The 27,164-nt window shown below is 30.4% G+C and overlaps 4 protein-coding genes across 4 annotated transcripts; 2 read left to right on the top strand and 2 right to left on the bottom strand.

The window, feature by feature from the left end:
• Nucleotides 1-2,523: 2,523 nt before the first annotated feature.
• On the top strand, nucleotides 2,524-4,442 carry HELRODRAFT_160679 (hypothetical protein; the record flags this gene model as incomplete). Its single annotated transcript, XM_009017620.1, has 5 exons — nucleotides 2,524-2,664; nucleotides 3,297-3,434; nucleotides 3,586-3,776; nucleotides 3,884-4,122; nucleotides 4,177-4,442. 5 exons carry the CDS (start codon nucleotides 2,524-2,526, stop codon nucleotides 4,440-4,442), a joined length of 975 nt encoding a protein of 324 aa, XP_009015868.1.
• Nucleotides 4,443-10,219: 5,777 nt separating this feature from the next.
• HELRODRAFT_94088 (hypothetical protein) lies at nucleotides 10,220-19,135 on the bottom strand. Its single transcript, XM_009017621.1, has 14 exons — nucleotides 18,766-19,135; nucleotides 18,214-18,284; nucleotides 17,935-18,064; nucleotides 16,153-16,247; nucleotides 15,386-15,454; nucleotides 14,047-14,142; nucleotides 13,519-13,645; nucleotides 13,059-13,130; nucleotides 12,454-12,588; nucleotides 12,217-12,267; nucleotides 12,020-12,064; nucleotides 11,469-11,525; nucleotides 11,076-11,288; nucleotides 10,220-10,853 (listed from the first exon to the last, which is right to left on the bottom strand). The coding sequence occupies exons 1-14, from the start codon at nucleotides 18,829-18,831 to the stop codon at nucleotides 10,746-10,748; spliced, it is 1,335 nt and encodes a 444-aa protein (XP_009015869.1). The 5' UTR covers nucleotides 18,832-19,135; the 3' UTR covers nucleotides 10,220-10,745.
• A 1,452-nt stretch (nucleotides 19,136-20,587) lies between these two features.
• HELRODRAFT_64084 (hypothetical protein) lies at nucleotides 20,588-21,062 on the bottom strand (the record flags this gene model as incomplete). Its single annotated transcript, XM_009017622.1, has 2 exons — nucleotides 20,588-20,796; nucleotides 20,873-21,062. Coding segments are annotated over 2 exons (399 nt in total), but the record flags the coding sequence as incomplete, so codon positions are not given.
• Nucleotides 21,063-22,303: 1,241 nt separating this feature from the next.
• HELRODRAFT_160683 (hypothetical protein) lies at nucleotides 22,304-23,537 on the top strand (the record flags this gene model as incomplete). Its single annotated transcript, XM_009017623.1, has 4 exons — nucleotides 22,304-22,371; nucleotides 22,509-22,580; nucleotides 22,842-22,962; nucleotides 23,352-23,537. 4 exons carry the CDS (start codon nucleotides 22,304-22,306, stop codon nucleotides 23,535-23,537), a joined length of 447 nt encoding a protein of 148 aa, XP_009015871.1.
• Between the last annotated feature and the right edge of the window lie 3,627 nt (nucleotides 23,538-27,164).

Raw genomic sequence — 27,164 nt, forward strand, 5'->3', positions numbered from 1 at the left:
TCCATTCAGCTAAATAAATTTCTTCCTTCAATGCATGCTAACTTTTTTGGTAATAAATATTAATTTTTTTTCCTCATGATAAAACATATGTTCCTTTATAACTATAGATTCCATAGAGAGTTAGCCATTAAGCAGAAGTATAATATGTTAAAAAGTACTTCCCAAAGTCCATACAGATGCACACTTCCTAGTATGAAACCTTGCTCATTATGCTTCTTTCCAAACCTATGCACACAGACTGACAAAAAAACTCTTACGCTCACGCATTAATATAAGACAACAAGAACGAACGCAAACTCACACAGGCACACAAATCGACAAATAAAAAATTATTTTGAAAATTTTTTTTCACAAGCAACCATGTATACAAACATAGAGTATAGACGCATGCACATGTTTCACAAGATGCACAAGTACATGCATGAGCGTGCACAGCTCGTACGAGTGGACGTACATTAACACACTGATACTGACTGATACACACGTGTGCAAGCAGAATTTGTTTGTTCGCTGCTACTCGGCAAACAGAGCATCAACACAAGTGTACACAAGTCTACTGCAAACACTCCATGCCTTCAAATGAACCGCTTCATAACGGTCTTATAAATTAATATTCATTTTTATCTGCCATTTTATGTTTTAAATTGTGTTACCGTTTTATATTATATTGATCGAGGAACTACGCCAACATAAGCCATAAACATAACAACAATGGTTTAACGAATGGGCTCTCTCATATGTCAGCAACTAGTTTACAGAGAATGAATGATAATAAATTTTTTGACGTGCAATTCAGCCTCCCCAATTATAAGTGCATAGCAAACAGTGATTCATTTTTTAGACAAACCAATCACAAGAAGATGACAACACTTCATGTGCACAAATGACGCTCAGTGAGTATAAGAAGTTTTTCGAAGAAACACAACAAGCTTGTTCTTCCTGGTTCAATTGCACGCTGCACCATAAATCTGGCTTGTTCTTAAATAGTGCATGTTAATGTTAAATGACATTTAAAAAAAGATCAAGAGTTATGAAAATTTATTAACTAGAGCAAAATTATGTAATATTGACGGTGTTTTTGCATATTATAATGAAAACCTGATTCTTATGCAGGAGCGAACCCAGAATTTGTTTTGAGAGGGACAAAGAGGTCTCCACATACGGATGATTTTTGGCATCCTGTAAACAGCTTCTTTCTCATTTATAAGTCAAAAGTAACAATCGCTGTAGTCGTTGAAAAATTCAAACTCTCAAATTGATCTAGTAGATCTTAAATGAAAACATAATTGTTTAGGTATACTTTAAGCTAACAACTGCTCTTTCTTGGCGGCAATAAACTTGATCAGTGATAGTTGTACTAGAATATTAAACAAAATTTTTCTTCTGTACATAATTAATTAATTAATTATTTTTTTGCGATTGATAAGAACGTTTAAACGATTGACAATAAACGAAGTTCTTGAAGCATGTGACTTCATACAGACGACTTATTTGTTTAAAAACATTAAAAATGTTGGCAGGGTAGGAAGAAGAGAGTTTTTGCAGTCTTTTGTCATTTGCACCTGTCTAATTACGTCGCTGCATCCGTGTTTCACCTGAATTCTATGCATATAATCATTTATACATGGAACCAACTATTTTTTCAAACTTCTGCTAACATCTAGCATTTTAAAATTTTTCTCGTGAAATTTAAACTTTTCAGGTTCAGTTTTTGTGAACATTAACAAAAATTCGGTTTAGTTGACATGAGAATTTACAATTCCCTATAGGATTCCATGCTATCCACAAGAAGAGAAATGAAACAAAAATCAGCATCAAGACATGAAATTCAATTAGAACTGACAGCAAACAGTAAACGTGCATTCACAATGTTTAAAGGGCAGAGACAACTTTGGAAGAAAATTGTTGATTGATGGTGCTAATGATTGTGGCTCAAATTTGGCTGATGTCGGCTGCTAAAAATAAAATTGCAGAGTTTCTGAGAGAATTTGTAAAACGAACGGCTGAAGGATTTTGCGTCTGTTTGCACGTGTTTGTATACGTTGTATGTGTTGGTGTGCTTTGCAGTTTTTGCACTTGTATGTATTTGCATTTTCTGTGTTACATGTATTTGTACCTGTTAATATGTTTGACATGTTTTGCATGTGTTTGTATGTGTTTGTATGTTTTTATATGTTTGTATGTTCATCTTTCACCTTGTTCGTTCTGCAAACACAAACGTTCATTCAGGTTTGTTTTCGATCACTCTGCTCGATGCTTTTTCTGACATGTGTTTATATCTTTGCATGATTCACGTATTCAACCAGCCGGTTATTTCAAATATTCTTGATTTCTTTGTGACGTAGCAAAACTTATAAATATTTATCAGGAAACTGCTACCTCGTTTTAAGCGTGTATTATAAACAGATATTCGTTAAAAAAGGGCTTAAAATGGTATGTTTTAAAATTTTATTTGATTGCACTAGGTGAAATTTTAAAAATTCTCTTTTCAAGTTTATGCCAAATGATATTTTTCCTACCAACATGAAATTGGAGCCATCCTACTCTATTGGCAACCAGTTTGCTGAAACGTTTCTCATGTCATTTGCCTCCTATCAAATTCTCAAAACGTTTCCAAAAACTGGAACCAATGTTGGCTGTGTGATGGAGGAGCTTGTTTTCAAAGTAAAAACCAATTCAGAGTCTGTGTATAAAGTTTATAATTTAAATTTTAAAGTGAATGTTTACGATGAAAAACTATAATTAGCAAAAACATTTATGAAAACTCGGGTTATCATCTGAAATAAGGAATAAGTTTTCAGCTTTAAAAATTTGTTTAATGCATTCAAACTTAATAGTTGTGAGAATATCATGTCAAAAGCCATTCACATCTTATTGAAAATTTACAATTAATTTTTGTCATAAAAATAAAATATTAAATGTTTTAAAGTTAGACGACTGCGAAAATGTTATTAAATTTAACAATGTTTGATGGAATGACAATTAAGACGAAAATAATTTTTATGCGAGCGTAATAAATTCAACTGTTGTCACAGTCGCTTTTGTACGTACGACACATAAAATTTCATATACTGCACAAATGAAAAAAAAACTCACATCGTGCCATATCTGCATTGCTTTTATTGAAGCTCCAGCTCCAATATTTTGATCTTAAAGTTTATAAGTTTTTAAATCAAGGATTTATTATTTTTTGTCAAGTTTTTTTTATTATTAATTTAAAAATTTCAATCTAATAGTAAATTATTTCTCATCAACGCAACGAAATATGTCAACCAATTTTATTATAAATCATTGAGGCGATCGTGAAGATTGATTCGAAAAACATGGAATCTGACTCAGTTGAGGTGCACCTACGCACGAACCTCAAGCACCTCAACAACCAAACCGGAGAGTGGCACTTTGTTAACCTTCCCTATCGAGGAGCCAAAGAAGAGGTGCGGATGTGTGCATGAATTTTGATATATGTGCAAAATTACAATTAGAAAAATTCGTTTAAAAATAAATGCGTTTATAACAGATTGAAGAATAATGAAATAAATTACAATGAAACATTCAAATGAATTAATAAGAAATATTTGAAAGCAGGACATTCACGTATACGGACAAGTGTTGGTGTTGATAGACGATGGCGTGTTCGATTACATATTCAGAGCAAAATCAAAATGTGAAAAAGTTGGCGTCTACTATCCAGGAGAGGGCAAGTATTCGACTCTCGTCGTTCGACCTCCCAAAAATATGGTGCTCTATGCCGACGTTTTAAGAGTTCCTTACATGAGGTTTTCACTTTTGGGCATGAAAAACGTATAAACTTTAAAAACATTCAATATTGTTAAGAAAAATTTACACATCCAATAAGCGTATTTATAAATGTTCAATGAAATAGCCAAATTATCGGTCCTCTGTGGGGTGGAAACGAATGGTCGGGAATCCAGAGCATGAAAAATGGTTTCACACATATCATGTGCCTGGCAGAAGAACTACCAATGCCATTCAGCAGTCCAGAAGGTCGGTGCTTTTGCCAGTGTCCACTGGTTCAAGGTGTGAAAAACCCTCTCAACAGAGAAGCTTTCAAAAGAGCTGTTTTCTGGATTAAAAGAAGTTTAAGAGACGGATATAAAGCACGTTTGCCGTTTCTATTTTTAAATACATATGTTATTTCAGTTACTTAATAACAAGCTACAACCAAATTATTCTTCAAGATACTGGTTTATAGCAAGCACGGTTTCGGGAGAGTTGGGTCTGTCATGGTCGGGTTCGTTATGATGGAAAATCCGACAATTGATTACAAAGAAGCATTGGATAAAACATTTTTAAGGAGACCAGTGCTACCACATAGAGGACTTGAAGACATTTGTAAATGTTTGTTCAGAAAGAAAAAAGATTCGTTAAAAATATCCGGCCTCATTACGGACAACAATCCAGAATTATCTGATAGCCCGTAAGCAGAGTAAGAATATCTGCTGAGATGTAACAATTAAAAGCGTTTTCAATTTTATAGAGTTTTTTTTAATGATAATTAAGTTTCAACAAATTTATTGGAGTATTTTATAACTAAATCTAAAAAATAAATAAGTATTTTTATCAATGTGAATAAAACTCGAAATAAAGCACAAAGATGAAAGGAAAACATTGAAACATTATAATTAGACATGTCTAGCAAAGCATCTTAAACATCCAGGAAGAAAAAAAATATAACTGTCAAATATTTTTCTTACCAGTTAACGAAAATAATTTTTTGACAAAAATAAGATGATAATAATAACGTTACACTTGCTGATACTTGTTAAAAATAATACAGTATAATCATCACACATGCATGTAATAATAAACAATTGCATGCGCACATACTCACACATACAATCACTTACACATATATAGATACATCATCATACGGCCAGCAAAATAAATAAGAAATTTTATAACATTGAATGAATGCTGTCCTCATGCTAATTATAAAACAGGCATCGCAAATTGCAATTTGGCATGTTTGACAATCATTATACTTTTAAACAATTTCAATATTGATGACTGCGTTGAATAATATAAAAAGACAGCGTACAAGAAATAAGCGTCATTGTACAGCACAATTTAAAACGTACGTAAGCTAAAATGTACTAGGTCTAGTTGTAATTGTTCAGTGTTATAATTTTACAAATCATTTAGATAAAATTCAGTTGAATTAAACATTGTTGAGTCTTATAAATAATTGATTCGAATCATAAAGAAATTATAGTTAGAGTAAAATAGAAACATTAAATTAGCTCAATCAGCATACCAGCAACACAAGCACGTTTCTATCACATATCAGTGCGAAACGGATCAGTTGGTTTGAGAAAATAGGTCAGTGTTCATTTTGATATGAATAATTACTCCAGTTAAACAAATCAACAATTAACATGCAATTAACATTTAAGATTTTAAACAACCGCATCCAAATTTTAATACAAAAAAGCCATAGATAGATTATATAAAAATTAAATTTTTATCATTTTATTACACAAGTGATTATGCAAGCCTGTAATTGTTTACGCGAGAAAGCCTTGGTTAATGCTTATATTTAAACTGAAAGCCAAAAAAAATTGCTGACCTCTCATGTTAGAGGTCAGCAATTTAACCTTATCATGTTTGATAGACAATGCGAGGTAAGATGGTTATAGGAGTCAGTGTAGTTGTTGTACATTGGACACGGTAGGTTAAGTGTTAGGGTAGGTCAAGCAATAGTAGAAATATATGAAGCATTTGGTATGGAACACTATTTGAACTTTAGAGACAATCGTTTTTCAATACACTTTTTTGTATTTTGTGACGTTCGAGATAAAATAAAAAATTATTTTCTATTAAGATTGGAAATTTACTTTTTATAGCAAAACGCATCAAGTCCAAACCGCCAGAACGTTTAAACTTAAAATAATCAGCTAAATAGCAGGCAGATCGACGGGACAGAGTTTAAGGTAAGTTAAGAAAAAAGAAACTTTAGTTCTAATACAGATGTGACAATAACCAGTTTAAAAATACATACATTTGGATGAATAATATTTGAGGAAAGGTACAAATTGAAAGACCTGACTTAGGTAGGAGTAGTCAAACTTGATCAAGGAACCAAAGAACGGATCAGTAATTATTAATGACAAACTCGACACCATGTAGCTGGAATCAAACGGCGCTGTATATCATAGTGAACTGTTTCAACCAAATTCAGTTTAGAATTGAGAAACTCGTAAAAATATACGAAAAGATGATTTGATAAAAATTGTGCGATTCAAGCTGATGTGAAGAGATGCGTAAAAAACTGTAGAAAACAAACATTGAATAATTTTTTTCAAATAAAACTCACATAAACTGAAAATTAATATTAAATGAAAACAAATGATAAGAATGAAACATAATTAAGATAGTGTTATATAGTGTGATGTTTGAAGAATGAAATAATCTTTTAATCGAGAACTTGAAAAAATACAATGATAATAAACAGTTGCAACAGTATAATTATTGAATGATAAACAAATTATAAATTTATAAAAATTTTAAAGTTGAAACAATCGCTACGGGGAATAAAGTAAAATTATTAACTAAAAGTAACTGTTAGGATGTTTGTTGTTTTAGATGTAATAAATAAATGTCATATAGAAATTAGTTCATAAACGAATACGCACATACGCATACACACAAATATTTACACACACACACACACACACACACACACACACACACACACACACACACACACACACACACACACACACACACACACACACACACACATATATATATATATATATTTATATATATATTATATAATATATATATATATATATATATATGTTGGTAATAGTAATTGTAAAAATATATATATATATATATATATATATATATATATATATATATATATATACACACACACACAGTAACTATTCTGAAATATATCCAAGTATACAAGTATAATTCAACGTGAACATGAAAACTCATCAAGAATTTACAGAAAACATGAAGAATAATAAATAATTTCCATCTATTGCTAATCATACTTGAATAACTTTTTACGTGAAATCATTATTTTATAATTACAATCAAGTTAATTACGACGAAATGGTGAAATAGCGAGAAAAAGAGAGAACAATGAGAAACAAGACAGGTCTCGCTTTTTTACGGACATGATTGATTCTATCCCTCTTAAAAATCATCGCCTAAATAGCATGCGTACATAACATCTTTATAAATTTGAATTTATATTTGTGCATATACGAATCAATATAAGATACAACGCAAGATTATTTGTATAATCTCCAACAACGTTGAAAGGCACAGTCTCCAACATTGTTCTGAAAGTTCTTTTCAACTTGCTGATGAAGATGAAGCGGCTGTTGTACTATCATATAATGTAATACTATTTTTTAAAAAGTTTCTCAACTCGTTATCACTTAATAGGAAAACCTTGCAAAATCATGCATCTACATAACTTTTCTAGCATTTTTTAGTTTTCTGTGCGCTACTTCCATTAGTGTACTCAACGGACAATGCTGTGTGGCATCATCTTCAACCTCTATTCCAAAGAAACATCAACAAAAATTGAATGTTCATTAAGGAAATTGAGAGATTTGTCATTTCTAATTATATATATATATATCTATATTATATATATTTATATATTATATATATAGTGATGATCGTATAGATATACAGTTCAGTTAGCAAACAAACGAAATGTAAATTTAAAGTTTTGTCAATAAATTGACTGAACAGTTCCAACATCACCAGATAAGAATCAAATGTCATATTAATCTTGTACATAAATACAGGCGGCCATGTTTATAATATTCAATTATTTAAAAAAAGTGTTATATATAATATAAATATGTGTGTGTGTGTGTGTGCGTGTGCGTATGTGTGTGCGTGTGTTTACGTATTCTGTAATTGTGTGTATATGTAAACACAATTCGCAGAATGAAGCGCATACGTTTAAACTTTATTACCTCCAACGTTGTGATCAATGTACGTGGGAATGGAACATGTAGAGTTGTCGAGCTCAAAAAATTATGTCAGAACGGTAGACTCGGGGTAGGATTTGTAGACCTGAAGTCCTGGACCCGAAAATACTTTCTGAATAAACAATCAAGTCTTTTAAAAATTTGTTGCAGACAAATAAAAAAATTTCAACAACAAATTTAGCAATTTGGTAAAGTCAGATGCAAGTTATACGCAGCTTAATTAGCGAGCTAACGAAAGAAGCAGTATTATCATGTCTGTACAAGTACTATCAGTAAAAATGTAAAAGAATATGTTAAGGGAAACGTAGAAAATGCTCACTCGCAATAAATCAGATAACGGTATTTTTTTCATAGGGCCATTTCTTGTGGGACCTCCCGTAAATCCAGTCCTGGGTTGGTTTACAATAAATTGCACAATGCAAATTATAAAACAAGTATGATCCACCGTAGAAGTTTAATTAAGATAAATTTTATCTTGGAAATAATAATGATGAGGGTTGACTTTTACAGAAATTTGTAAAGAGATAGTGTCAACACTGTTATATATGTGTGTGTGTGTGTGTTTGTTTGTGTGTGTTTGTGTGGGGTGTATACAGAATTAATTTTATGTTAGTAGTTAATTATGCTACATATATATATAATATTATACACACACACACGCACGCATAAATATATATATATATATATATATATATATATATATATATATATATACATTAATTTATTGCAATTGCATTTACATGCAGCTAAGTGAGTATAAAAATTGATAAAAAAAAGCCCAAACGCTCAAACACACACACATGAATGTCAGAAAAACATCCACAAAACAAATACTATCATGGAAATCTATCGATATTTAAGCGGAAGCAAGCAAGCGACCATATACTCATGTAGGCGAGCATTGTCTGCATACAAACATACACGTTTACACACACACGTACAATAACGCACACGAACACAATGGTAACACGTACACATACAAACACGCACACATACAAACACGTACACATACAAACAGGTACACATACAAACAAGTACACACACACACACACATACATACAGGCTTCGTAAGCAACTATTTAAAAAAAAGATGTCACAGTTGTAGTTTGGTCGTTGTGTAATCTATTTAAAGACGAACAGAAAAAAAAACAAAGATACGAAGAAAAAGTTACTTTTTGAGTATAAAATATATAAATATAAGTGTTCAATGGCAATTGTTAAACAAGCAATCAACACACAAATTTTCAAAAATAATTATACGAATTTTATTTGAAATGTTTTGCTACTATAAAAAAAATGAAAAAAATTCGATAGACTGAAAAAATTAGAGGAGAAGGCGTGCAATGGGTTACTGAAAAAAATTGAGAATAATAAAATTAAAAAAAATTTAATGATAAGATATCTTCGTAGTACAACACACAAGTGTAAACAGAAAATAATGTCTTTTTATCATTTTCAACAGTTTTTAAATGAAACATCAAATTAACATGAAATAAAAATATGAAACGCTGACCAAATTGTTTTAAATTTAAAAATTGCGTGAGTTCTAACGTTTAATAACTTCTAACGATAAATACCTTCAACTGTAACAGCGAATTTGACGATGATGGCGCTAAACGAAAACTAACCAAACAAATAACTTAAGGTAGAAGATTTTATTTTCATTCTATCTATACTGTCATTTCATTTCTGACTCGGTGACTATTGATGTGTTGTATGTACGTCAAATAAAAAGAAAATATATGTACATTGAAAAAACAAAATCAAAGAATGTATTGTATTATTGTACGTAACTTAACAGTAATATTCATAAAAGTAATGTCTTTGAAATTATAAAAGTACAAAATAATTTTTTGTATGGTTTATACAATTGTTTATGTGCACATACACATACAAACACACACACACACATATACATATAATATATCTATCTATATATATATATATATTATATATATAATTATACCTATACGTATTTATATACATGAAAGTCTTAGTTAAAACATGAGTATGCTTTGCACAATTAATAAATAAATATTTTGGTTAATAATAATAACCATTTACAATTAGAACTATTACAATTATTTATGTTATGAATAACACTTGAATGGATAAATCACATACAGCTGATTGCGAAAGATGATTTCGAACTGACGGTCGCCATTTTGTTTCTGACTGACATGCAAAATCGTTTTCATTAGCGTCCAATGCTGATGACAAATTGTGATGTGATTAGCGATCAAGTGAGTACTTAATTGGTGGCCGATTTCATCTGCCATTCCTCACCATCTACAATATCATCACTATTTTTATGCTGAGTAAAATTTAGTATCAAATGGAGAAACAAAACTTATAAAGTAATGCAAATAGTCCAGTCTATATTAAAATAAGATTTCTCAATAAGTGGATCAATCATGTCAAGCACCCAAGTGAGGTAAAAATTGTAATTTTATTCAATTTGCTCAATAAAAAATAATCACAATTCATGATTTCAAAAATCGTAACATAAAGATGAAAACATAATAACTGACTTTAACAAAAGAATTAGATACACTAGATATAATCTCAAATTTTGTCAAATTTTAAATTTCAACAAAGCGTTACTTTCTTGCACATGATCAGAGCATATCAAAACATACAAATCTTAAACGCTCATCTTCCCTTGAAATATCCATTAGAGGATAGAACGTAGTGAGAGAAATGATAAGCCAGATAGAAGCCGACGAGAATGTCCAAGATGAGGAGAGGGCCCAGTGTTTGTCATAAGATGATGCAACATTTGCAATATCTCCTTCTCGATCCCCCACTGTCCGCGGGTGGAGTGGCTGGGGCGAAGTATGCGTGCACGTTAAGATTCGGTAGAGTAGCCTGCAGTCAATAATATTTTTCTATATTATCTCGATACGATCTGATATGACGGTCAGCGAACAAACAGTGCAAGCCAGAGAATTCAATGAACCAAAAAACCCCTTCAAACAACGATAAACTTGAAAAATTTTTAAAATTCATTTTCGAAAAATTTAAACAAAAAAAAACACTTGAATTAAAAAAACCTGAAATGAATTAAACCAAAAATCCGATTTGAAAAACCTGAAGTTTTTGTACGCCAGATTTGGAAACGTTCTGGCAATCGTACAGTTCTATTCTTTTAAGATGTCTGCACGTCGAGAGGAAGCTGAGTGATGCGTCTGAGATGAGTGGGCAGTTGTCCAGTTCGATGACCCTCAAGCATTCAGATGCACATATGCTCGAACACAAGTGTCTGATGCCATCGTCCGTTATCAATTCACAGTGAGACAGACTCTGGAGAGATAGATGGATGGATGGATGGATGGATGAATGGATGGATAGATGGATGGATGGATGGATGGATGGATGGACAAAGAGGCTAACCAACTATCAATAATATCAACATCATAACTTATAAACAATGACACCAACAACATAGCTACTAAGAACTGACATCAACAAAACATTACTAACAATGACAGAAAGATGTGGTGCGTTTGTGGCTAGGTGGTTGATCGTTGCATCTGTTATCTGGAGAAACAAATGATGTGATGCAGCTGCTCATGTGATCAATGCGTTAAAGCCGACAATAACAATTATAAAGATGACGACGACTGACGGTAATGGGAATGACAACTACGAAAATAGGATGAAAACAACGATAGATATAACAAGTATAAAAGTAACGATGATAATGACGATGATAATGATAATAATTCCAATATATATGATATGTGATAATATATGCAAGAGTTCAAGTGGCTTAAAACATTCCTATCAATTTGTACATAAACATCTTCTCCAAACAAACTCAAATTTTAGTTTTCTTCAATTTTTTTATAAGTGCGAACAAAAAAATTGATCAAAAATATATTATCCGTTTTTAGCCTAAAGAAATTAGTTCATGCGTTTAGAATGACAGGACTGTTGATGTAAAAACGATCGAACCAATGTTGAATTCAACGTTTATTTAAATAATCAGTAGCAAATTTTCTCGACTTATAAAAAAATAAAAGTGAACTAACCAGCGTGCAGTCTTCAAGATCCATCTTCTCAAAATAGTGACTATGCTGTAATGTTATTCAAATGAAGATTATTCGGTTAATCTCTTTATAATGATAATCAGACAAAAACAAATGAAAATATCAAACAACATCTGAAACGGCCACATTCGTTACATGCAAAATTTCAAACGTCAAAAACAAAAGAGCATTGTAAGAACTTTTGTGAGTGACTCGAAGCCGTGATCTGTAAATAATGAACATCCCGCCACCTCTATCGTTCTGTCGGCAGCATGTCGGTTAATTTTAAAAGTTAATTCGCCAACAAACCACAATAAAGGCAATTTTTTCAATCATTACAACATCTAAAAAATTTCAACTAAAATCTCGCTGATGATGAAAATTAAAAGATGGTTTTAAAGGGGATGGCAATTTCAAATGGAAGATGATGCAATTACTAGCCTGATTTCTCTGCAATTTGTTCCAAGGTTGACGAGGCTAATATCAGTGAGATGTAAACATTTAGACAGACATATGCATGTTAGGTGGGGACATCCTCTGCTGATCGCCACAATACCTTCGTCTGTTAGTTGCTGGATGGTGGTGGGCAGTTTCGAGCGATTCATCAATAAATCAATTCTTGTAGATTAAATTGTCATCAGCTTCATTGACCAACCCAAAATATTTCAATAATCTTTTCAACTACTGACTTTAATCCATTCTAATTCAGAGAATATTTGAAGAAGTGTCAATTTCAGCTATCTAAATAAGATCACTGCAAAAAACGACCCACAAAGAAGGCTAATTTTAACTGTCGCACATCAGACATAGCTTGAACACCACATAGTTGAATTCAAAATAACTAGTTTTAAAAATTCATGCAATTAATCAAGAACTATTTTTGTTGGAAGCCTACATAAACTGAATGACTAAGCATAACCACATGGAACCAACATCATCATCCTCATCATCTTAAGACAGATCATTCTCAACACAAACAAGATGATGGCAAACATAGGAAGCTCAAAAATAAATGAACATGAATGTAAAAATGAGAACAAACTGAGCAGTTGAATAAGTTGAGTGTCTTCAACTCTGAACACCTAGCCAAGCATTTGAAACTGGCATCTGTCAACTAATTTTAAATTTTATATTCAAACAAAATTATCATTATTATTTCGATAAAATAAAATTTATTTTAATACAAAAAATTTCATATGTTATTCACGACTAATGTTACAACAAAAATCAATCAACATAAAACGATTGTTGAGGATGTAATTTTTCAAGAAAAAATGTATTTATAATGCAAACAAATGTTAATCTGATGGTTTGTTTCTATGTTAACAGATCTCAAACTGTCTCTTCAGTAAATTCGTCCACACAAGATAAATAAAATCACCGCCATCTCAAATGAGGTGCGATGTTACGAAATGGTGAACTGATCCCATTTCGGGGATGGTAATGACAAATGAGTAATAATGAAAAAATAAATTAATGAGAATAAGAAGTAGAGAAAACACCTGTGTGCATCCTTTAGCAACAAAGTTAACGAGCTTGTCGCAACTCTTTAAGAGGGCCACTACACCATCATCTGTCAACTGGTTGCACCATGCAAAACTCAACGATTCCATGTGCAGACATCCTTTGCTGTTTGCGTGGTGTTTGTGTAGTGTCTGCGTAGTGTTTGTGTAGTGTTTGTCCGTAGTTACTCTTGGTATAATTTGTTAAGAAAAAATAGTTTTTGTAATGGCTAACTTTTTTTATATAATCAAATTACGCAGGTATAAAATTTTTCATCTTCAAATGAGTTGTAAAGAATTTCGCTTTTTCAAAAAAGTACACACATGACACAGAAAGAACCAAACACATCGAACTCTCTCTCTCTTTCTTTTTCTTTCTCTCTCATTCTCTCTCTCTCTCTCTCTCTCTCTCTCTCTCTCTCTCTTACTTACACACACCAAACACACACACACACACACACACATTAAACACACAACACACACACACCACACGGTAGGAAAGAACGCCAGCCAGTCAGCAACACAAACCTCAGGGCAACGAGTGATCTGTCAGTGAGAGAGCTGCAGGAGTCAACATTCAACTTCATCAGTTTGTTGCAGTGCTGACCCAAACTCTCACATGCACTAAACGTGATGTGTAAATAAATTTTTATCGCCACACTTTTGAAAAATTACTAAACGCGCAAAATGATTGTTTTTTTTCAGACTAGTTCAATCCAATTAAATAAACAAGTTGCAGAAATTAAACTGATTCTAGAATATGCATATTTAAAAAACATAAAAACAGCATCTATTTCAATTTATACTATCTTGTGATCGGACATTTATCAGGATTCATGCTAGAATAAAACTATCACAGGATGCAAGTAGATTTTAATACCATTTTATTTTTCATCATCACAGACAACATCAACAAACACATTGCAGCAATAATGGAATGTTTTAAAAACCATCAGCACCATCATATATAGAACAGCAATATATTCAACATTAATGCGAATTGCTAGTTTAACTGAGATTATTTTCTAAGACAACCAGAGTGAGATGTGTTAGTCAAGGTGAGTAATGAATCATTTGTGAAAGGATGTGAACTTTCTTGCAATTATAGAAACACAGTCTGCTCATTATAAATGATGAATAGATGAAATTAACATATGCATGAAAAACATACATGCATAAACTCATCATTTACTTAGTACATAATGACTATTTTTTAAAAATATAAAACCACATTTGAAAATTTATCAAAACAACAAACACACATATAAATAGGTGAATAACTTTGCAACATCATTCAGTGTGTAAAAGCCAGAATAAGATCAGTCAGTATCCTAACTTTTTAGAGTGTGTGCGCGCGTGTTTGTTTGTTTGCACGAATTTGCGACTGTGCGTGTGTGAGCGTGTGCGTGCGTGTGACGTCTACCACCTAACTTGGCCTAAATATTTTTTGTTTGAATAATTGACAAGTAAAGTGTTACACATCAAGATGCAACCTAATGACCTACAATGTGCCAATGTCCTCTCCATTTAAAGACACACCTCTACCAAGCATCTGTAAAACTCTTACTATAAACTCTATATCTCAGATGATGTTTGTAGAGATAAAATACAAACAATAAAGGGAGTGCAACAATTAAAAAACAGTCATTAACAAATTAATATTGAGTGCCATCAAAATAATTATATTGGAAATCTTCTATACAAACATTCCTGTAATACGCACTAACATGCGCGCGCACACACACACAAATACACACATATTCACACACAAACATATAGAAACATATATATTTATTCATATATTTATTTATTTATATATTTATTTATTCATTTATTTTAAATCATCAAGGGTTTCATTAGCACGTACGCATCAGTAATTTTGGTGCAGCCTTCCAGGTTTAAAGCCACAATGTTCTGACAGTTTCTAGAAAATAATCTGAAGTAAAATGAGAAAAAAATTATTTCATTTTGACATTTGAATAAAAAAAAATGTCCAATAAAAAAAAATTAGCTGTTAGTGATATTAGAAATTATTTCATACGATTTGAAATAATATTGACATTTTTCAGTTGAATTGCATTTTATATTAAATTATATCGGTTTAATAAAATTTAACAAAAATACTCCATAGTGAGAAATGAAAGTGATTAAAAATATAATCAATAACATAGAAATATAAAATAAAAACGTATCTGAGCAAATATGAAACAGCCATTAAATCAGAACACACTACAATAACAATGATAGATAGTTACAATGACCTCAAAGATAATAAATAGGTACGCCCAAATATAAACAAATACAAACCAACGCATATTAAATACATACATAACACCATTGTATAGTACCAAATTCGTAAAAACACAATATAATACAAAGACATGAGCAAACACACAACAAAAGCAAACATAATTATATAAACTTATCAAAAATAACCTAATAATAAAGCATACAATATATAATATAGAAAAAAGGACAAGAAATTTGATGCAAAAAGAAAGGAACACAAACACACATAGCATACATAAACTACATACATTCAATAAATAAATACATAAACACACACCAAACCATGAAATATGTATTAACAAATATAAAGAAACCGTAGAAACAAACAAACAAACAAATACAAACTCAAGAGCATTATCAGTGACACATCTGCAGCCCCTGAGACTGAGAGATTTGAGAAATCCACCACACCTCTTTGAGAGGTTCTCAACCACTGGCCCCTGGATACAAAACATTCAACACATACAATAAAAAGAAAAACATACATACAACGCGTGCAATGCAATGAATCATATGACATATACAATACAATGAAACATACAATACAACAAAACATACAACACATAAAATACAACAAAACATACAACACATACAGTACAAAGAAACATACAACACATACAATACAAAAAATTATAGAACACGTGCCACAGAACAAAACGTACAACATGTACAATACAACACAATACTACATAACAAGATGAAAAAAATATCAAACATTAATCACAGTACTAAGCAACGAAATACAACACACTACAATACAATGCAAAACAACACATCACAATACAATAAAATTCATCACAACACAAAACAGCACAACGCCACAAAATACAATACAACAACATTCTCCCCAAACATGCAGATCACAAAAGCTGTACACAAAATTGAATGTTCTGCATACAAATGTTGTTGTACATATGTTTCAGGTTGGAGGTATACGGTTTCACAGTTTCAGTTGCACGTCCTTTATGTTGCATATCATATAATATTTGAGTACTTTTTGAACATGAATTGAAATTGTACCTGGAATTAAGGGTACCGAACATTTGTTCTGTACGCTGTTCTCTTGTGCACAATATTAACATAATTTATGCCCCATATATAAAAGCATAAGTCATGACAGTAAATACTATTTCCATTATAAAATACATGTGTGAATTTATAAGTAAAAGTTACAGAACATCATTTACACTTAAGGATGATGATAAGGTTCATATTCTTGTGACACAACTGTATTGCACACAATGATTGCAAAACTTTGAAACAAACATCCATGCAATGCATACTCACAAATATTTGCAACACGTTAACACAATTTGAATCTAAAGACGAAAACAAATGTTGATATGTAGCATAACATACATGAATAGATCTTTGTAACATAGAATCACTTGCAACAAATTTACAAATAATAATTTAAATTATGAGCCAAATAAATTAGGCTTGCAGTAGATACAAATAAATCATATTTATGATATAATTCTGAAGTCTCAGGTTGTAAAAATAAAACATAATCAAATTAAAATATGTGAAGGCAACTAAAAAATAATTTATTTCTAGAGAACTTTTAGAGAAATAATATGACGATTAGAAAAATAGAACCAACAATCTAAATATGGAAATGATACTTTTCTAAATAAAAATCACAATTACCAAATGACTGTTGCAATGATGATGACACAGATGTTTGTTTCATAGGTGAATGACATCAATTTATACAACATTTTAATCCATGGATATCATAGTTAATGATTATTCAGACTTAAAATAGAGGGCAGCTAAAAATAGAGACAAGTCCCTATACATTCAACATGTTAAAAAAAATCTATTTAAACTTTTTATCCACACCAACAGCACCTAAAAATTTTATGATAATTATGGTTTGGCTGGTATGATAGCTTAGATAGCACAGGATCACCTCTTACACTATGATATAATGCATCTGGTTCAAATGTAAAGTACACTATATCTTGACAATTACATTCTTAAATGAGTGACAAGATAGTATGCAGAGCATGTTTTAATGTGCATCTTAGTTGTGTAATTGCTAATATTAAACTGTCTGAAATTAACCTAGAGATAAAGTTTCTAGTGTAATTGAAGTTTCAAAATAATGAGCCATGTACAAACCTCAACATCAGTTTGGAAGAAAAACAAATCAACAATCTGCCAGTTGCTGCCATCGAGAGCCATCTGATTCCAGTACTTGCACACACAGGCACACCGACACAAGCTTGTCACATCCAAATATGAAAATATTCTGAACAAATTTTTTGGGAATCAATAAAAATTGTTGTCAATTTATCAATTTATTTAGACTATTGTAAATTTTATCAAAACATAAACTAGTATTCCTGTTTTGGAAAGAGGTTAATTAAACAAATTTAACAAAGTTTAATAAAAAAACACCTCAATATCAGTTCCTTAGGTAAATATTTGTGGATCAAGCTTACTCCAGAGATTGAATTGGAACTTACGTGCTGTTCATTGAAAATAAATAAATAAATAAAACTAAGTGATAATTAGGGAGTATTGAAGTAATGAAGTATTAATTACATTAACTTATTAAATTAAATCATTGAGCAAGAAATTCAATCAATGCTATAATATTACATGATAACAATTATAATTAAGTTTTAATTTAGATGAATAAAAAATTTTTTTCAATATTTTTTTTGTTATTTCATTGTGTACATGATGTGAATGAATGTGTTACTAAAACTAAGTAAGTTAGTTAAATTAAATTAAAACTAAAATAAAAAGGTAAATAAAAAATGATGAACAAATTAATCAGAGACAAGTGGAATTTAATATTTAATTTAATTTTTAAAAAAGTAAGAGTCCAAACTACAATTTCATTTCATTTGATTCTAAAATTTAGAATCAAATGGAATGAAATACAGAAATTGTAAAAAGAATTATTTTATTAACATTAACTGATTAACAATGAAAATTTGAAACCTCTTTTTTGTTCCTCTGGTGTCGATGATGGTAGCCATTGCCGTGGTGTCGTCGCGGGTCGGCCATCGTTAAAACAAATTTGAAATTTGTTCAATTAGTGTTAGCTGGCAACAAGATTAGGGAGTTCAATGAAAAAATGAAAACAAAGGAAGAAGTTACTGTCTACTAAGATAAGAAGAAACAATGGAAATGAGTTGTTTTGAAATTGTTTTTAAAGGCATTCTAAGAAACTTCAAATAGAAGAGATAAATAATTTTGAAAGTTGATCACCATTTTCGACAACTTTCAATTTTTCACGCGTCGACAATCAACCGATGTCCTAATTTTGTAACTTATTTTTGGCGATTTAAATGAAAACTGGAAATATATAATGTAAATAAGTTTAGGAAAAACACTAAATAAAGGAACGAACAGCTGTATAAATTTACATTTTATTGCGACTTGATTTTTTGGACCTTTTTATCAAATAAATCATTAAAACGTAAATTAAATCACAAAAAAAGAAAAAAATGTTTAAAAAATAAGATGGCATATTAGAGCTGCAGATATAAAGAATTTTACGATCACGCGTTCATTTCCCAGCCAGCTGAAACTCCATAAATAACATCACACAAGATGTCTTTCACTATCCTTTCAGCAATGTTGTCATCAGATTTTATTGGTGTTGATTCACTACCATTGCCTCCTCTCAAGTCCATGCAACTTGCTGAATCCATTGTTTCAATTATTTCATCGCTCGTGTCAGTGCAATGTTCGTCATCAAACTCTTCTTTACCGGGCTCCAATGCAAATATGGAACGATCAGATGGAATGAAGTGCTTTTGCCCCCAAGACCAACTATGTTCGTCACAGTGGCTGTAGTATTTTTAAGTTGGATTAATTTTATAACTTTATAAGGCTATGCTACCGAATAGAAAAATAAACGAATAGTTAAATATTATGTAATCATCAAGGTTTTCTTGATAGATTTTAATTATTACTTTTTTTATATAAATGTATGCGTGTGTGTGCGGGCGTGTGTGGTTTTGTAATCAATATTACAACAGACAATCAACACAATTGAAAATACTATTTTTTGAATGCACTATCAGATGAAGTTTTTTGAGGAAAAATCGATAACAAATTGGGCTGATGAGTTAAAAAATAATTTTGGTTTAACGAATTGCATTATGTCACTAGAAATATCAGCCGGGTCGTAAAAATGCAAATGGAAGAAAATGAGTGGCTCTTAAGCGCTTGTCGTTCAGTAATTAAAAGCTTGATCTTTCGATCTTAAAATAGACGCTTAAGTGAATTTTTGCATTCAGGTGTGACATTTCATTGCTAAAGAAGTATAGCTGGGATTATAAGTCCTACACGCGTACTACATATATATATTTCATTTAGTTAAGGTGGTCTACACATACATATGTATCTTGATCTCCGGTGCTTTTGCCGAATAAAATTATGTTCTGTTCAAATTCAAATATATATATCGGCGTCGTAGGTATCTATTTCGTTATTTTCAATAGCTTGAACCATAAACATTTTTAATACAAAAACATCTTAAAGTGTATGTCTCAATGAATTACCTACACGAATTGAGATTTACTAATGGACCTGAATGTTGACATGGAAACGTTTGCGTCATTGTACTGTGTTTCAGCTGTTGTAGATATAGATTACCATAATACTTCTCTGCACAAATTTTAATGTGTGAGGTCTGTGATGCTCTTCCTTCCAGTAAAGTTTTCATTGAGCAGAATAATATAGGATATCACACAACCAATATAAATTAACAGGTCGTTTTTTCAATACCATTTACAAAATTAACACAAAAACATCAATGGACATATGCCAGCCTTTTGCAGACGCCTTTCAACCAAGTATCAATTGATTTGAAAATGTATTTTTGCGAATGATAAGAAGTGGAAACAAATTTGAAATCTTCAAATTCCTGCACCTTGCCGGCATGCCACCGTGACCCAATCGTTTTTGCACCTTGACCGAGAAAAATTTCCACATGAGTTAAATCATGTTTTTGAGGTTTCACTATACAAAAAAGTAGGTGAATAATTTCGTAAAATTTTTGATATAGCTCAAAGCGAAGAAAATATAAATCAATCACCCCTTGGTTTGTAAAACGTCGCTGCAGTAAATACCAGATCTCCAGGCAAAACATCCTCTAATTTTTCAATTACGTTTGGTAACGTATCATACTGGTAACTTTGATTCCACGGACCCAAGCAAAAACCAAAATTTTTACGTAAATCACGCATAATTCGTCTTACCAAGCCACAACAATCAAGGAAGAGGGGTGAATTATATTCCGGATCTAAAACAAATAAACATGGCAAAACAACTTAATTGTAGGTATTATTAACATGTATTGATTTTTTCTATAGAAAGTAAAATTCAATCGACAAAATAGTAGGTATAGTACCTTCAGGCTTCCAAAACTTTCTAGCGTAAGGAGTTCCTATATAATATAATATCTTGCTCTTTCTACAAATCTCATTCTCAACATAATCATGTCATCTTCACTACTGCTTAAAGAAGTTTTGTGTGGCGAAAATGATTTCGAGTCTGTCTCTTTTGAGGTCAATGAATCAAGCTCTTTTGAAGACGCCAGTGTACGCTGTTCATAACAATTTCTTGTGTCATTTTACAAGTATATGTTCCCATTCAACTAAAAACACTTTTACCTGTTTCCTTGTTCTATACCTTTTGAAAGCGGATTGCAATGATGTGGATTTGCTTTTTAAATTCACCGAATCATCGTTAACGGCAATTTCAAATACCTCAAATCGCTTGATACAGTTGTCTTTGTCATTTGTTGGTTTGTTATGTTGTGCGCTGTGAGTTGGCACTGTCACTTCATTATCAATCTCATGATGTGAAATAGGATTTTGATTACACCCGGCCGCAAAAATATTCACTTTATTGTTTTCACACATTATAAATAAATAGTTAGTTTTCTGAGGTTTTCAACAAATTCGAATCATTCCGTTATAATTTGTTGCATTAGATTCCCATCGGAACGTCCTTCTTCAAATGAGTTATGTAACTATTGAAACCATGATGTTCGTACATTAAATAGTTGATGCAACCTTGTATAACATTCAAAAAAGAAGCTAGGATTTAACATTTTTTCAGAAAATCATTTTGACTATATCAAATACAACGATCCCTTACAAATAACAGAACAAAAATGAATAAAATCTTGTTTTGGTTTTTGTTGATCTTGACTACAGAAATAATCTTTTTTCAAAAATCGTTCATTATGTATATATGTTTAATAAAAACATGCATATTATTATAATAATTCTACAATCTAATTTATAGAATAAAATACAATAGAAGCTATATTCACAATTTACGCAAGTTTTGCCACATTGTAACTTTTAATTTGGTCACAGTTTAGCAAAAATCTCTATGGTTATTTATCATCTATTTATTTTATATGGTTGTTTACAACTTAAGTTAATTTTTGGATTCTTTTCATCAAGTTTGACTTGGGCAAACAAAAAGTAACTTTATAGTTTGCACTTAATTTGTCATGACATTGCTTAAAAGCTTTACTGGTGTAGCGTCAGTCATTTCAAGATTCCTTCTGTCTAAATCAAAGTTAGTTTATCTTCTTTTTTTGTCAGGTCCGTGTTGGCGCCTGACACATCCCCATCCATTGCATTCAGTCATGTCATCAATTCATTTTTAATCATAATATGATTGTTGTTTTAATTTTATTTATTTTTTATTAAAAGTTGTAACACTTTAAACCGATGTGTTTCGTCTCAAGTATTTCCAGTTAATGAAAGATGGACTAGGTTCACAAAGTTAGTTAGACTTTATAGTTTATTCATTTATTATTTAATAGTTAATACTTAATAATACCAATTAATTAATTTAATTTTTTATATTAAATTACACTCATCATTTATTAATATTAGTATGTTTCACATTTCGATTTTATGTATGTATGTATAACTTATTTATATTTAATTTTTTATGTAATTAAAGCACATGTTACATCTATTTTTAATTAATTATTGCCTTTATTAATTAATGTAATGACAATTTTTATTTTTTATATACAGAGTGGTCCATCCAGGCAATGTGCAGATGTTGAACATGGTGCAAGGAGGGGAGATAATGAAGTTTCTTGAGGCCTCTGCTGACATTGCTGCCACCAAATATTGCATTAAACATGGCATTAAAGTCAATATATATATATATATATATATATATATATATATATATATATATATATATATATATATATATATACACACACACATATATATATATATATATATACATATATATATATATATATATATATATATATATATATATATATATATATATATATATATGTATAATTGTATATCAGTTTCTGTTTTATTCAAAATTTATTTATTATTAGTCTATTTAGTTTGTATAAATAAATTTTTGTTTTTGCTGATGTGAATTCTTTGATAAATTTCTTTAAATTGCTAAAATTTTACACCAAACTGATTACATCTTTATTTGTACATTTTTAACCAAACTAATTAATATTATTATAAAAGATGTAAAATTTATTGTAAATTTGCTGAATTTTGTAGAGTGCTATCAACAAGCCACCTCATCCAGTTTTGGTTGGTGTGGAGAGGATTGAGATTACAGGGTCGGCTGTTGTTGGAGATATGTTGGAATTCATTGGCCAGGTCACCCATGCAACTTCTAGGTCATTGAGAATTTCTGTTGATGTCACGTGTCACTGCTGGGGTAGTCTTTGTTTAGCCTTCTAATTAATAGTTTTTAAATTTGTTTTTATATTCAATGAAAAATAAATAAGTGAGTTGTAGTGTATAATCAAGACACAACTCTTGAATGGATTTTAGGAGATCTTTGAAATTTAACTTATCGACAGATGACTTTTCCCGCAATTATTTAATGGCAAAAGCCTGGTTGTGGTATGTTCCAATAACAGTGAATGACAAAATTGGATGTTTCAATGTTGATTCCATTGAACGAGCCAATCAAAATGTGGAGACAGATGAATTTGTTAAACAATCTATCAACAATTACACAAACATGCTGACAACATATAGAGATGCTGAGAAGTATGCTTCATTGGAACATCTGGCTAAAGATCTGATTGCCAGTATAGTAAATTTTTATTTTATTTTATGATTATATTTCAGAAATTAATTAATGTTTTTCTGTTATTGTTGGTCTGGATAATTTTTAGAGTTAATCATATATATTTTTTTGTTACAAACACTATTTTCAGGACCGAGGGAAGGCCTTTTTAGCACTATGTATTCAATAAGCCCATCCGTTTGTAGTGTGCTAAATCGGTGTCAAGCAGGGGAAATTTTGAGGTGCATATTGTTTTTTTCATTTTTCTACTTTAGATTTTCGTGAAGTTTGTTATTAGTTGTATTTGGACCAATAAATTTTTTAAGCAAAATTTATGCTTCCCAACTGATTTTCATAAAATATTTGCGATTTTATATTTCTTTTCTTATAAATCTTTTTTATATTTTTTACACTGTTTTTTAATGATAAATGTTGTGACCTGAACTGCTAGATGGGTGGACGAATTTGGAGCAATGTGTGCATACAAATCATCCATGCATAAATCTGTCACTGGCTCTATGGATAATTGTGTTATATTCAAACCCGTTCCTACTGGTTTTTTTCAAATTATTACAATTTAATTTTACTGTTTGTACAAATTATTTTACATTTATACAAATGTACTAATATTTATTTGCAAAAGGTTATATATTTTTAAGTGTAATGGTTCCTATTAATTTTTCTAGAGGGTATAAAATTAAGAAAAATTGTTCAGAGATAAACCCTAGCATATTTGTTGAATGTTGTTTGACAAATATGCTTTTACATTGATCATTTAAAAGTGTTTATAATAACGTTAAAATTTATCTTTGAATATTCAGGGTAAGTAATTTCAAAAGACATTTCATGTAGAAACAGACTGACTTTATCAGCATCATTTTTTATTTATTGGAGATAAAAAAAACATTTAAAGTGCAATTAAGTTAAACTATAAATAATTATAACGATTTCTAATTGTGTTTTGTGAATAAGAGAATATTTGCTTGGATACGACAGGAAGTTAAAAAATATCGAATTTAATTTGATTTGAGAGGCAAAAACGAGCAGTGATATTTATTATATAGAGGTAAATTATGAAAATAATGGAGGATAATTGAATACTTTTTTTAGTTTGATATTTTAAAAATAGTAATCAATCATAATATTAATTTTTCTCAGCAATCATGTAACTATAACAATTAATAAATTTTTATGCATTATGCATTTAACGTTTAGGAAGCTGTGTAACATTTGTGTCCAGGCATGTTTTTTCAGGAAGCAGATCGCTAGATATTCAGATAATTGGAACTTTAGACAATCACGATGGAAAAGAAACGATATTTTTTAATGGATTCGCGACGTTTGTGCTTGCTAAGCTAAAAAGCAATGAGAACTTCACACTTCCTGCATTTCAAGTATTGTTTTTGTAATTTAGTCACAAATTTATCTTAATTATATTTTATATTTAAAACACTTAGCCAAAAACGGAAGAGGAGATTGAAACTTACAAACAAAGAAAAATTCTCTATGAAACGAAAAAAAAATATCTGAAAATACTGAAAAACTTGGTTGGTTCAACAAAATAAATTTCCGTGTTGCATGTTATGTTAAATATATTTTTGTTTGGCTAATTTGTATCAGCCATTAGATTTAACGTTCACTTTGTTGCCTAATTCCATTAAAAAATTAATGACTTCCCTCTAAACTAAACTCATAGAAAATCACGATAACGTTCAAAATATGGCCTTCTTTTTATACTAACAATTATGAAAGTCTGTCTGTATGACTTGTTTTATCTTTCTTGAAATAGATTGAGCGTTGTGTGGTCCATATTTTTGTTTCCATATATATTTAATAGATTTTTAATTTTTCTTATGAAGGGCTAATTTCAATATTTCAAATTATTTCTTATGTTAGATATTGTTACTTTATTTGAGCAGTTTAAATTATATTTTTTCGAAGAGTTTTTAATATTTTATTCTTGAAAGATTTAGATTTACTAAAATTTGCTTTGACGATATTTAATATAAAATACGATAATGAAAACATAGCAAACAAAGCATCATTAGCATTATATTTGGAGCGTGACGATAATCAACCATTTAATTATAAATCACGCAACGCCATTGCGTAACATAACTGAGTGGACTATTCACGCCCTAGAGGCGCTTGCAAATATTACGTAACTATAATCTAGATTGGTCAGCACCGGAATCCTAAGTATTAAATAAAATTAAAAAAATACTGAACTGTACATATGAAATCAAGTATAATCTGGATTGGTCAGCACCAAGATTCTAAGTATTAAATAAAATTAAAAAATACTGAACTTTATATATAAAATACATTGCATATATATGACAGGAATAGCTTTTTGTGGTCTGCAGCAATGTTCATTTCCTGCAAAACATTACTAAAACAAAACTCGCCCATTATCGAGCAGATGCGATGTTGTAAAAGTGGATTCGTATTAAACTAAAAATTCTTGCAAAAGTTCGGTTTTATGTTTTTTCATTTTCTCGATAGGACATTGTTTGGAAACACTTCGGTTTAATCACTCATCAATGAAGCTTACTTTCCACCACACAAGTAATGGCAATAATACTAGCAGTATTTGCGAAAACATCATTTATCATCCGGATGACTTCTCTGAAGCCAAACCAAATGATGTCATAGAATTGACACAAACAATAAAAGATGTCACAACTCGAATTCTTTTCAAAGTATCCAAAATGATTTTTAAGATTTTTAAGATTTGTAATTTTTAATTTTTTTCTTTTCAAGTTTTCATAAATCATAAAATTATATTTGACTATTATTCAGCATTTAAATTTTTAAAGAATAATTATTATATAATTATAAAATTAGTTATTAAATAAAATGATACAAATAAATTATAAAGAATAAATGAGCTAATCGCCTATGAGTAAAAAGACTAAGTAAATAAAATCGTTTTTGAATGCAGTAGGCATGTCTATTTATTGAAAAATTACTCAGTAAAAAATTAAGTTAATTCAGTTTAGTACTTAAAATCTTTCTCATTTATATCTCATATGGATAGAGATAATTGATAAATAGACAAATGCTAATTAATTTCATTTCATTAATTAACATTAAAATTTAATTGTTAAATTTTTATTTAGATTTCCAAAAAGGAGTCAAGTGAAACATACATGCCTGCTAAAGGAACAATAAGTATTCCAGCAGCATTGGGGAAAAAATTTGAAATGAAATCAAATGCAGATGTCTTTATTAAGGTAAGACATTAGTTTTTAAGTTCAACCACATTGAATTTTTGATCAGCTAATAAAATA

The sequence above is a fragment of the Helobdella robusta genome, assembly GCF_000326865.2.
Source record: "Helobdella robusta unplaced genomic scaffold HELROscaffold_2, whole genome shotgun sequence".
Taxonomy (NCBI): domain Eukaryota; kingdom Metazoa; phylum Annelida; class Clitellata; order Rhynchobdellida; family Glossiphoniidae; genus Helobdella; species Helobdella robusta.

What these genes read in the sequence shown, in the direction of transcription:
- HELRODRAFT_94088 (XM_009017621.1), bottom strand. Translation starts at nt 18,831, where the DNA reads ATGGCCGACCCGCGACGACACCACGGCAATGGCTACCATCATCGACAC. An exon ending in CCTAAGGAACTGATATTGAG is followed by an intron (nt 18,065 to 18,213) that starts GTGTTTTTTTAT and finishes AAATTTGTTCAG; the next exon opens with AATATTTTCATATTTGGATG. An exon ending in AGATCACTCGTTGCCCTGAG is followed by an intron (nt 13,646 to 14,046) that starts GTTTGTGTTGCT and finishes CCACGCAAACAG; the next exon opens with CAAAGGATGTCTGCACATGG.